We start from the raw sequence: 12,689 nt of genomic DNA on the forward strand, positions 1-12,689 counted from the left end.
CTAAGAAGGGGTTCAACACCCTTTTGAAAAAACCATAGCTGAGATTTTCTTAAAACTGGGGAAGTGAATATATCAATTCGTGAAACTAAGAATACCAAGTTATCTGGATAGATAGAGATATACTATGAAAAATATCGTAGATGTGTGATCATTCAAAGGTCAAAAGAAAATATCAAGTAAAATATTTGTTAGGAAATTAAAGAAAAACAATATAACATATAAAGTTACTCTCATCAGATTTTTTTTTTGATTTTTGGGTCAAATCTGGTGGTGCTCAGGAGTTACTCCTGGCTCTGCACTCAGAAATCACTCCTGGCAGGCTCGGGGGACCATATGGAATGCCGGAATTTGAATCATCATCCATTCTGGATTAGCTGCATGCAAGGCAAATGCCTTGCCGCTGTGCCATCTCTCTGGCCCCTCTCATCAGATTTTTTTTTATAGGTCAGGGGAAAGAAATGACATATTCAAAACAGTGAAAAAGGAAAAACTGTCAGCTAATAATGCTGTGTTCTGTAAGAACCTTGCATTCTTTTGACACTACTGGTGGGACTGTGCTGGAATATTGAATGCCTGAAACAGTTATCTTAAAAACAACTTTGTAAACCATGGTGTTTAAATAAATTTGAAAGAAAAAGAGAAAAACAAGTACATCAATATATTAAAAAAGAATCATGCACCATGTATGACCAAGTAGGAATCATTTCAGGAATGCATGAACAGAGCATAGCAGATCGATTGGTGTGTTATATCACATCAGTAAAAGAAAGGACAAACTCATAAAATCATAGTGATATTTAAAAAAAAATTTGGGCCACAGTCAGCAGTGCTCAGGGCTTATACCTGGTTCTTTGGTTATAGATCACTCATAGAAGGCTTAGAGGACACTATGGGATGCTGGGAATTGAATCTGGATCAGCTCTGTGTAAGGCAAGTGCCTTATCCATTGTACTATTACTCTGGTCTCTCTCAGGGTGATCTTAATAAATGAAGAAAAGACATGATAGAATATAAAATGTATATATTTTTTGGTTTTTGGGCCACACCTGGTGGTGCTCAGGGCTTACTCCTGGCTGTCTGCTCAGAAATAGCTCCTGGCAGGCACGGGGGACCATATGGGACACCGGGATTCGAACCAACCACCTTTGGTCCTGGATCAGCTGCTTGCAAGGCAAATGCCACTGTGCTATCTCTCTGGGCCCATAAAATGTATTTTTTGGGGGCCCATAAAATGTATTTTTAAGGTTAAAATTGCTAAAAAAATATTAATAAAAGAAACACATCTTACCAGCATAAACGTCATTTAAGATGAAATTTAAAAAAGCCAATCTTGGGGGCCAGAGAGATAGCACAGCGATAGGGCATTTGCCTTGCATGCAGCCAACCCAGGAGGGACCCGGTTCAATTCCTGGCATCCCACATGGTCCCCTCCGAGCCTGCCAGGGGTGATTTATGAGTGCAGAGCCAGGAGTAACCCCTGAATGCTGCCGGATATGACCCAAAAACCAAAAAAGAAAAAAAGAAAAGAAAGAAAAGAAAACTCAATATGACCAATTCTTTCACTTTTGGGTATTTATGTGAAGGGTAGAAAAAGGATTACTGCAGATATATAGACACCCACCCACTCACCACTTCACTGTCCCAATAAAAAGCCAAGAGTTACATGCTGGGGCTGGAGAGATAGCATGGAGGCAGGGAGTTTGCTTGCATGCAGAAGGACAGTGGGCCCATATGGTTCCTCGAGCCTGCCAGAAGCGATTTCTGAGTGTAGAGCCAGGAGTAACCCCTGAGCGCTGCTGGGTGTGACCCCCCCCAAAAAAAAAAGTTGCATGCCAGTTACATGCTCATGAGCATGATGAGGAAAGTGTGGTAGGCATGCAAACAACAAAAATATATGATGATTGGGGCCAGAATGGCATCCCATATGATCCTCTGAGCCCACCAGGAGTAATTCCTGATCGTAGAGCCAGGAGTAACCTTTGAGCACCTCTGAGTGTGGCTCAAAAATATTGATGGCATCATGGTCTCTATATGTAGTTTAGCAGCCAAGTTATGCCTCATTAGTGTGAGGAGCTGGGTTTGATACCCAGCATTGAAGAAAAAGGGAACGAAGAGATAAAGCCTGATATTTGAAACAACATGGATGGGTTTAGCCTGTATTATGTGAAGTGAGATTTGTCTGTACTCTCTGTTCACTCATATTTGGAATATAAGGGGGGAAAGCCTAGTAACTAAATAAAAGTGAATAAGAGGACCCTCTTTAGTCCATAGGAAGAAAAAGTCTTTCCAAGTAGGGAAGGATGTAGCAGGATATATTAAAGGGGGGAACTGGAAAAGGAATGATGGAATAAAAGCTTCCTTTGAGAATCAAATTTAATGTACCAATTAAAAACGTTGATTTATAAATTTAAGGCCGAGGTAATGTTACTAACGTGCTATTTCAATAGCTACTTCCAGGGCCAGGGAGATAGCACAGTGGTAGGGCATTTGCCTTGCACGTGACCAACCCAGGATGGACCTGGGTTCGATTCCCAGCATCACATATGGGTCCCTGAGCCTGCCAGGAGCAATTTCTGAGCACAAAAACCAAAACCAAAACCAAAATCAAATCAATGGCTACTCCCATTAAAAAACTTAAAAACAGGGCCGGAGAGATAGCATGGAGGTAAGGCATTTGCCTTTCATGCAGAAGGTAATTGGTTTGAATCCTGGCATCCCAATCCCCCGAGCCTGCCAGGAGAGATTTTTGAGTGTAGAGCCAGGAGTAACCCCTGAGCGCTGCCGGGTGTGACCCAAAAACCAAAACCAACCAAACAAACAAACAAAACCCAAAAAACTTAAAAACAATTTTTTTGGTTTGTTTTTTGGGCAATACACCTGGAAGCTCTCAGGGGTTACTTCTGGATCTGCACTCAGGAATCACTCTCAGTGGTGCCCAAGGGACCACATGGGATGCCAGGGATCGAACCTGGGTCAGCCATGTGCAAAGGAAACACTCTACCACTGAGCTATCGTTCTGGCCCCTTACATTTATAAAATGTTGCCACTATAACTTCCCACTATAACTTCCTACTGTTTATCACTGAAATTTCAAGCATCCCTTCACCTTTTTCTTAGGGAGAAAGGAAAACTTGCTATGCCCAATTTCTTGTCCCACTTATGTTTTACAACAAGAGTCTGCTAGACAATAATGGATAATAGTGCAAACCCTATCAAACTCATGTAGTGCATCTGCGGAACAGAGCCCATGTCCCAGTGGTGGTAGAGGAAATTTGGGGTTCAAGGGGATGAAGTACTGAAGACCCCCAGGTGGAAAACACTGATATCTGCTAACCCTCAATGGATAAAATTCTCTTGCATTCCCACCTTTGATGTGGTGGCTTTTGAGGGCTGAGAAGATGCTCCCAACAAGACTGTGAAGTTCCCAAGTTGTGACTTGGAGTCCAGCCCCCTTTATGACCCCAGGCAGCTTCCCATCTTGGGAGAGTCTGTTAAACCCTGCACTGTTCCCTGCAGAAGGGGATTTGATTGGGAAGACCAGCCTGTGCTCCCATTTCCGACACTGGTCCCAGAAATGAACCAGCCTGTCAATGCATTGAATGTTGAGGACTATGCCAGCAGTCTGGTTGCAGATGTGAAGCAGCGGGCTGAATGGTTCCAGACAAGGCACTTGCTTTGGCCCTGGGTAAGTTGGGGGTCCCACTCTGGCCCTCAGACTATGGTAATAGCTTCTACCCCTCGCCCCACTCCAGTGACGCTCCAGTGTCCTGTCCATCTAATCCTGTCTGTCAGGCGAGGAAGCTCCTTCCCTGATCTCACTGAAGTCTCATTCACTCTAGTAACTTCAATCCCTACCCTGGACTCAATTCTGTGGCCTTTCTTATCCCCTCTCATCCTCCAGAAAATGAAATACCTCCCCTAAGCTGGTCTCCGAGTTCCACACCCCTTTCTCCTTTTCTAATACAAGATTCTTAACTACATAGCAACGTTAGTGCTAACTTCCCTCCACCAGGCAGGGCCAATCCTCTGTCTTTGGCCCATCTGAGCCTCAGTTTCTTTTTTTTTTTTTATCTTTTTTTTTTTTTTTTTTTTTGGTTTTTGGGCCACACCCGTTTGACGCTCAGGGGTTACTCCTGGCTATGTGCTCAGAAATCGCCCCTGGCTTGGGGGGACCATATGGGACGCCGGGGGATCGAACCGCGGTCCGTTCCTTGGCTAGCGCTTGTAAGGCAGACACCTTACCTCTAGCGCCACCTTCCCGGCCCCTGAGCCTCAGTTTCTTAATGTAAAACACACATAGCAGTGGTGCCTACTTCCTATGCTGGATTTGAAATTAAATGAATGAAGATGCTCAGGGGGACAGTCTGACACACTGTCATTCTATCCTCCTCTTCACCATCACTACATTCATCATCATCATAGTCATCAGATGGTCCATCATTGCTGTCATCTTCTACTTAATTGTCCTTATTACTGTCACTAACAGCAACCTCTCTACCAGCATCATCATTAAAAAATCACATTCAGGGGCCGGAGAGATAGTATGGAGGTAAGGCTCTTGCCTTGGATGCAGAAGGTCGGTGGTTCAAATCCCGGCATCCCATATGGTCCCCCAAGCCTGCCAGGGGTGATTATGAGCTTAGAGTCAGGAGTAACCCTGAGCACTGTCGGGTGTGACCCCCCCCCAAAAAAAAAAACAAAAAGAAAGAAAAAAAGAAAAAAAATCACATTCAGGGGCTGGAGCAGTGACGCAGGGCATACTCTACCTTGCCTGAGCTAGCCTAGGACAGACCTCTGTTCGATCCTCTGGCATCCCATATGGTCCCCCAAGCCAGGAACGATTTCTGAGTGCATAGCCAGGAATAACTCCTGAGCATCACTGGGTGTGGCCCAAAAACAAAACAAAAAAATCATATTCAGGGTCAGCGGTAGAGCATTTGCCTTGCATATGGCCTACCAGGGATGGACTTGGGTTCGACTTCCAGCATCCCATATCGTCTCTCTAGCCTACCAGGAGCAATTTCTGAAGCACAGGGCCAGGAATAAACTCTGAGTGCTGCTGGTGTGGCCCAAAAATAAAACAAAAATATCACACTCATCAACAAAATCATGATCACTCTAACATTACTATCATGATCATCATAATTGAAATAAACCTTCACTGACTACTTCATGTGCTCCAGGTACTGCTCTCTGGACTATATTTTCCATTTATCTCCTCTGCTCCATGGGTCTAAGAGGCAGATGCTCCTTATCCCATTTTATTGTTTTAGATAACGAAGCCAAAAACTCATAGATTTTTATTGTTGTTGTTGCTGTTTTGGGCCACACCTGTTTGACGCTCAGGGGTTACTCCTGGCTATGCGTTCAGAGATCGCTCCTGGCTTGGGGGATCATATGGGACTCTGGGGGATGAACCGCCGTCTGTCCTAGGCTAGCGGCTAGGCTTGCCTTATCTCTAGCACCACTGCTCTAGCCCCAAACTCATAGTGTCCTAAAATCTCAGAGATTCTTAGAATGACTGCCAAGAGAGTGGGTAAAATTTATGTTCATGGGGCCAGAGAGATAGCATGGAGGTAGGGCATTTGCCTTGCATGCAGAAGGACAGTGGTTCAAATCATGGCATCCCATATGGTCCTCCAAGCCTGCCAGGAGTAATTTCTGATGGTAGAGCCAGGAGTAAACCCTGAGCACTGCTGGGTGTTACACAAAAACCAAAAAAAAAAAATTATGTTCATACACCTTTCACTTGATCCCACACCTTGTTTTTTCAATTTACCTATACCATTTGAGATTTCTTTTCTTTTTAAAATGAAGGCACAATGGCATACATTATTCATAGTTGAGTTCAAGGTAGACAATGCTCTAGCACAAATCCCACCACCAGTATTAACTTCTCTCCACCAAACCGTTTCCAATTTTTCGCCCACCCCCAGCCTGCCTCCGGGACAGGCATATTTTTATGTTTGGTTATGGTAGTTTGAATCTTGAGATTTTTCTGTTGTTGACTCTGTGGTTGGAAATAGAAATATACCAATCCTCAACACCAGCCTGTCTCTATGGCAGGCACCTTTTTCTTTTTCTCTTTTAGGTACTATAGTTACAGGACTCTTACTGGTAAGGAATCATGTATACCACTTTACCTCTGTTCAGCATCTGTTCTTGTTGAGTGACCACTTCCCTCTCTCATTGTCATAATGGTACTTTCCTTGACCTATCCTCTCTCCTTCAAGGTCACCTTCTGTTCTGCAGTGCAGAAGCTTCTTAGTTTGATGCAGTTTCATTAAAAATACTTTCTTCTATTAGTTTGACCAAGGACATTAAATCATTATTATTTCTTTCTCTTCTATTTCATTGTTTGCACATTGAAGTACCATGGATTTCTGTGTGTTGACTTTGTAGTCTGGCACATTACTACACAGTATTATTTTTTTCTAGGAACTTTATTTGTAGAGGTTTTTTTTTTTTTTTTTTTGGTTTTTGGGCCACACCTGGCGGTGCTCAGGGGTTACTCCTGGCTGTCTGCTCAGAAATAGCTCCTGGCAGGCACAGGGGACCATATGGGACACCGGGATTCGAACCAACCACCTTTGGTCCTGGATCGGCTGCTTGCAAGGCAAACGCCTCTGTGCTATCTCTCCGGGCCCGAGGTTTTTTTTTTTTTGGAAGTTTTCTAAGTACAGTATCATTTTATATGTAAATAGTTGATAGTTTGGCTTCTCTTCTAATCTGGATGCTCTTTTTTTTTTTAATAAAATCTTTAAGAACCATAATTACAAGCATGATTGTAGTTGGATTTCAGTCATAAACATAACACCCCCCCTTCACCAGTGCAACCCTCCCACCACCAATGCTGGATGCTCTTAATATCTCTCTTTTTTTTTTTTGTGGTTTTTGGGCCACACCCGGCGGTGCTCAGGGGTTACTCCTGGCTCCATGCTCAGAAATAGCTCCTGGCAGGCACAGGGGACCATATGGGACACCGGGATTCGAACCAACCACCTTTGGTCCTGGATCGGCTGCTTGCAAGGCAAACGCCTCTGTGCTATCTCTCCGGGCCCGAGGTTTTTTTTTTTTTGGAAGTTTTCTAAGTACAGTATCATTTTATATGTAAATAGTTGATAGTTTGGCTTCTCTTCTAATCTGGATGCTCTTTTTTTTTTAATAAAATCTTTAAGAACCATAATTACAAGCATGATTGTAGTTGGATTTCAGTCATAAACATAACACCCCCCCTTCACCAGTGCAACCCTCCCACCACCAATGCTGGATGCTCTTAATATCTCTCTTTTTTTTTTTGTGGTTTTTGGGTCACACCTGGCAGTGCTCAGGGGTTACTCCTGGCTCCATGCTCAGAAATTGCTCCTGGCAGGCCTGGGGGGACCATATGGGATGCCGAGATTCGAACCAATGACCTTCTGCATGAAAGGCAAATGCCTTACCTCCATGCTATCTCTCCGGCCCCTTAATATCTTTTTCTTACCTACTTGGTATCATAGTACTTCCATTCTGATATACTGAATAGTAATGGTGAGAGTGGGCAGTCTTGTCTTGTGCCTGATCATAGAGGAATCATTTTCAATTTTTCTCTATTGAATATTATTCTAGCTGTGGATTTGTGGTAGACAGCTTTATCTATAATGAGGAAATGTCCTTCTGTGCTGTTTCATTAGGCGTTACTTTATAAATTCATGAATTGGTTTTGAATTTTGTCAAATAATTTTTTTGTTTGTTTTTGGGTCACACCTGGTAGTGCTCAGGGGTAACTTGTGGCTCGGTGCTCAGAAATTGCTCCTGGCAGGCTCAGGGGAACCATATGAGATGCCGGGATTTGAACCACCATTCTTCTGCATGCAAGGCAAAAGCCCTACCTCCATGCTATCTCTCCGGCCCCAATTGTCAAATAATTTTTACATCAATTTTATGGTCACATGAATTTTATTTTTCCTTGTATTGATATGGTGTCTTATGTTGTATATATTAAACTAAGCTTGCACCCTGGGATCAATCCCAGTTGGACATAGTGTCAGCTCTTTTCGATGAGTATTTTTATTCAATTTGCTAATTTTTTTTTTTTTTGGTTTTTGGGCCACACCCGGTAACGCTCAGGGGTTACTCCTGGCTATGCGCTCAGAAGTCGCTCCTGGCTTGGGGGACCATATGGGACGCCGGGGGATCGAACCGCGGTCCGTCTCCTAGGCTAGCGCAGGTAAGGCAGGCACCTTACCTCCAGCGCCACCGCCCGGCCCCAATTTGCTAATATTTTAATAAACATCTGTGGTTCTACATTCATCATAGAATTTTTTTTTGTTTTTGGGCCACACCCAGTGATGCTCAGGGGTTACTCCTAACTATGTGCTCAGAAATTGCTCCTGGTTTTGGGGACCATATAGGACGCCGGAGATCGAACTATGGTCCATCTGGGGTCAGCCGCTTGCAAGGCAAATGCCCTACTACTGTGCTATCACTCTGGCCCCCATCATTGATTTTCTATTTTAGTGATATCTGTATTATTGTGGTATCAGGAAATGTTTATGTTTCAGAAACTGTTGGGAAGATTTTTGATTTTTTTGTTCAACTTTCTAGAAAAGCAGGAAAAGGATTATAAATAGATTTTCTTTAAAGGCTTAGAAGAGAAGAACTCACTAGTAAAATATATCTGGGACCAGGTTTTTAGATATAAAATGAACAACACTCAAAAGTAAGGAATATTACCAACAATATTTTCCAAAGAGAAATGATGCGAAAAATGAATCACCATGAATTTAACTATGAGCACTGGTTTGGAGGTTGGGGTGGTTGTCACGAAGGACTGGGTGGTCTTCAGGAGAAAATTATTTGTCCCCTCTGTCTGGACTGGGCTTTGCTCCCAGGAGAGGGTCTGTTTATGTGCTCTGCCTGCAGGGATGTGACAGAAAGTTCTCCAAAGCCTGGTTACAGTTTGCTAACATGGATCAGATAGTGAACTACATCCAGAAACACACATCCCAACTCAGGGTGATGGTGAAGTACGCCACTCTGGAGGAGTATTTCCGTGTCCTCCATGCTCTCAATGACACCTGGAAAGTCCGAGGCCACTATGACTTCTTGCCCTACTCCCCAGGTAAGAGATACTGTGGTTGAAAATTTGGGTTCAGGGAACATGTCCTGGGAGTCACCGAGATGCAATGTTCCCACTCCTGCCTTCAGCTAGAAATGTCACTTGCTTTAATATTGTCAAGGTCCTGCCAGGTTGGACCTCCTGCCATGTGGGCACAGTGATTTCTCTCACCACACCTCTGGACCTGTAGTTAGTTCTCCGTGCCAGGGTTGTTCTTCCTCTGTGATCTCTGCCTTCAAGTTTTTTTTTTGTTGTTGTTGTTGTTTGTTTTTGGGTCACACCTGGCAGCGCTCAAGGGTTACTCCTGGCCCTGTGCTCAGAAATCACTCCTGGCAGGGTCGGGGGACCATATGGAATTCCAGGCTCAGGCCCTGCCTTCAAGTTCTGTTCCCATGCCATGTCCCCTCCTGCAGTAATACTGTCCTACCTAAAGGCTGGGTCATGTGTGTCATGGTGTTCTCACTGCTCTAGTGCTTTAATGTTTCTTTAGAAACATTTATTTCCATGCACAAATAAAAGCAAATACAAAGACATGGGGTCTGTAGAAAAGATGGTGATTTATTGTAGGCAGAACAGTGAGGAGAGAGGAGGTTTGCCTCAAATCTTGCTCTTTGGTGTTGTGGACTTTAAGTTTTTATGGGGTTGGTAGGAGACACATTTGTGAGAAATAATGAAGGGTGAGCAGAGACTTTGAGCAGAGCCACTAGTGATCCAGAAGGAGAAAGAACTTGTGAGGTAGGTGCCCAGATCAAGACATTCTAAAGTGATCTCACTTTCCATTGCCAGCCAGCTTCGCTCCATGCTTTGGTTCTGGACACAGAGGATACATCATTAGTTCCAGGTGCTCTTTTTGTTAAAAATATTCTAGGACTCAGTTCAGGTTATTATTGGAGGACAAACTTTTTTTTTATTCCCAGGGTTCTAAAAACACCTTGTAAATTTTTTACTGCCTGATTTTTTTTTTTAAAAAGAAGGTAGAGGGGCCGGGCGGTGGCGCTAAAGGTAAGGTGCCTGCCTTGCCTGCGCTAGCCTTGGACGGACCGCGGTTCGATCCCCCGGTGTCCCATATGGTCCCCCAAGCCAGGAGCAACTTCTGAGCACATAGCCAGGAGTAACCCCTGAGCATTACCGGGTGTGGCCCAAAAACCAAAAAAAAAAAAAAAAAAAAAAAAAAAAGAAGGTAGAAAAGTTAATTGAAAAATAGAGAAGAAAGGAGAGGACTCCTCATGTGAGGAGGAAGATGAACTTAGCATAGGACTAAGTTTTGTTATACTTTTTTTTTTTTAAACAACAAAGACCAAATCCAACTAGTGATGATTTCTGCTTAAAGGCATTCAGGAAGTGCACTCAGAAAACTCTATTATGCAGGGTTGGAGAGATAGCAGGGAGGTAAGGCGTTTGCCTTACATGCAGAAGGAAGGTGGTTGGTCCCCGAGCCTGTCAGGAGTGATTTCTGAGTGTAGAGCCAGGAGTAACCCCTGAGCGCTGCTGGGTGTGACCCAAAAACAAAAAACCAAACCAAAACAAAACAAAAAAAGAAAACTCTATTATGGATGAATTTTATGTCTTCATAGTCTTTCCTGGAGTTCTTTATGTTTTCACTCTCAGGGGCAGGCCTGAGGATGTGATCAACCCTGGGACCCAGGTTGTGCCAGACGAGCTTGATCAACACATTCTGAAGTTCAAAGGATCAGACTTGAACAGACTGACTGTTCCTGCTTGCTGGTCTGACACTGTTGCTCCAGTAAGAGGATGGTGACATTTTCCTGCTCTAGAGGAGTCAATATAAAGTGAGGCAGAAAAGTTACTTAGCCTATGTCTAGCACAGTTGAAGGACCTAGCAGAAATCACTGCTATTATTTAGGATGTCATCATCTGTCCCATTGTGCCAATCTTTGGGACTCAGAGTCTGTGGGCGTGGAAGTCCCCCACCCAAGCCAGTCTCTGCTCTCCAGGCTTGTGGTGTCCTAGACCCAGGATTCTATGCCTAAGTCCTGAAAGGGCTAGACACAGCACAGGTTGAGGAGTTAGACAACAACATACAGTGCAGTTAGGTCTTTCTGGGGCATCACTGGGATTGGGTTAGCTAATATAAGGAGTCATCAATACCTTTGTATCGAGTGCTGGATCCTCTTGTGTGATCCACCAGATCACTGAAGAGAAACCAAGAATTTGAGGTCTTAGACATGGGAGTCATCTGGGCCACCCAGAGCCAGAATAGTTTTGGGCCCTACTGCACCCACTTCTGACCAGATGGCTTGTCCATACATGGATATGCTTGCTTTGAGAGAAAGAGTGGAGATTGCATAGTTGATCCCCCCAGGGTAGGACCTAATAGAGTGTTGAAGGACCTTCCTTTTCATCCCAGGATACCTTAATTAGGCTGTAAACTGTCCCTTGCACCGTGTCATGACCCCAGACTTAGAGAATTGCTGGTGCCAGGTGGGAATCTGGCGTCATCGGGGTTCATACACAGCCCCTACTTCTCGGATAATGGGCCTTTGGGTCATGATGGTATCCTTCTTATCCTTCTTAGTCAGTCTCCATGGTCACTGGAAAAGGATCTCAGGAATATGGGGGGCACCAAAAGGGGGTTTGGTTAAGGCCATGTCCACTCACACATTTTCTTTCTATCTTCAGTGGATGGGGTGTCACTGTGATACCTCTTTTCTACTCTGACAAAGTCCTGGTGTGCTCCTTCCTTGAAGGACAGAGCCTTTCATCTGGGAGCTGGGAGGTTGTTCTACATGACCTGAAGAGAAGTGGGGAGCTGTAGCCTACAGTATGGTCAAAGCCATGTGGAAAGGGAGGTGCTTCCTGAGTGTAGCCCTCTCCAAAGCTGTGTGTTTTTAAGGGACAGAGTTAGATGATGACTGGTGGCCCAGGTGTATGAGATGTGACAGTCCAGGTGGAGGCAGGGACGGCCCTGTGGGCAAGGTTATATGTAGAAAGGAGAGATCATTTCCTGAGGGTGGAGCAACCTGGAACAGGACATGGCTGTCTCTTCAGTTTTGACCAGGAGTGCCATGGAGAAGGGGCTGGATAGGGACATCATGCAGGAATAGGGACATGAGGACTCTGTGGACTTGGATCACTTTATCTTGGGCTTATTTGGGCTCTGGGTGCTTCTGAGCCAAGAGATGTGTCAGCATAGTGACCAAGAGTGGCTTATCCCAAAGTCTTGGCCTTCTCAGACCCACGTCTGATGCCTCATCCTGGCTCAGACGTGCAGATGTCAGGGAATGCCCTAGGCAGGAGCAGGAAAAGGGGTCTGGTAGGTATCTGTTAAAGTATGAACAACTCAACAGTCCCTCTCTGAACTGAGTCTTTACAGTGCCTGTCGCAGCACCCACCTTCCCTGAGATGCCAAGGAATCTCCAAGGGACAGGCCTATCTGGGCCCCATGGTTTAGACTGGCCTATCCCTGCTCTCTCCTCTCAAAGACTTTCTTTCTGCTGAGGCTGGCTCCCTGGTCCCTCACCTGAGCAGTCCCTGCCTTGAGCCTCACAGACTGGGATCATGGGACTTCCCTGGTTTTCCATGTGACCTGGGTTTTGCCTTCCTCATAATGGTTCTCAATCTCAGCCCT

The 12,689-nt window shown here is 44.7% G+C and overlaps 1 protein-coding gene across 1 annotated transcript in view; it reads left to right on the plus strand.

Annotated features, from left to right (window-relative positions):
• Positions 1-12,689, plus strand: part of LOC126020185 (epididymis-specific alpha-mannosidase-like) — a 37,479-nt gene that overhangs the window by 11,297 nt on the left and 13,493 nt on the right. Inside the window, exons 6-7 of the mRNA XM_049781647.1 lie at positions 3,517-3,685; positions 8,905-9,103. Of these exons, the coding sequence (XP_049637604.1) occupies positions 3,517-3,685; positions 8,905-9,103 (368 nt within the window). The remainder of the gene's footprint in view (positions 1-3,516; positions 3,686-8,904; positions 9,104-12,689) is intronic.

Source organism: Suncus etruscus, chromosome 10, assembly GCF_024139225.1.
Source record: "Suncus etruscus isolate mSunEtr1 chromosome 10, mSunEtr1.pri.cur, whole genome shotgun sequence".
In the NCBI taxonomy this organism is placed as follows: domain Eukaryota; kingdom Metazoa; phylum Chordata; class Mammalia; order Eulipotyphla; family Soricidae; genus Suncus; species Suncus etruscus.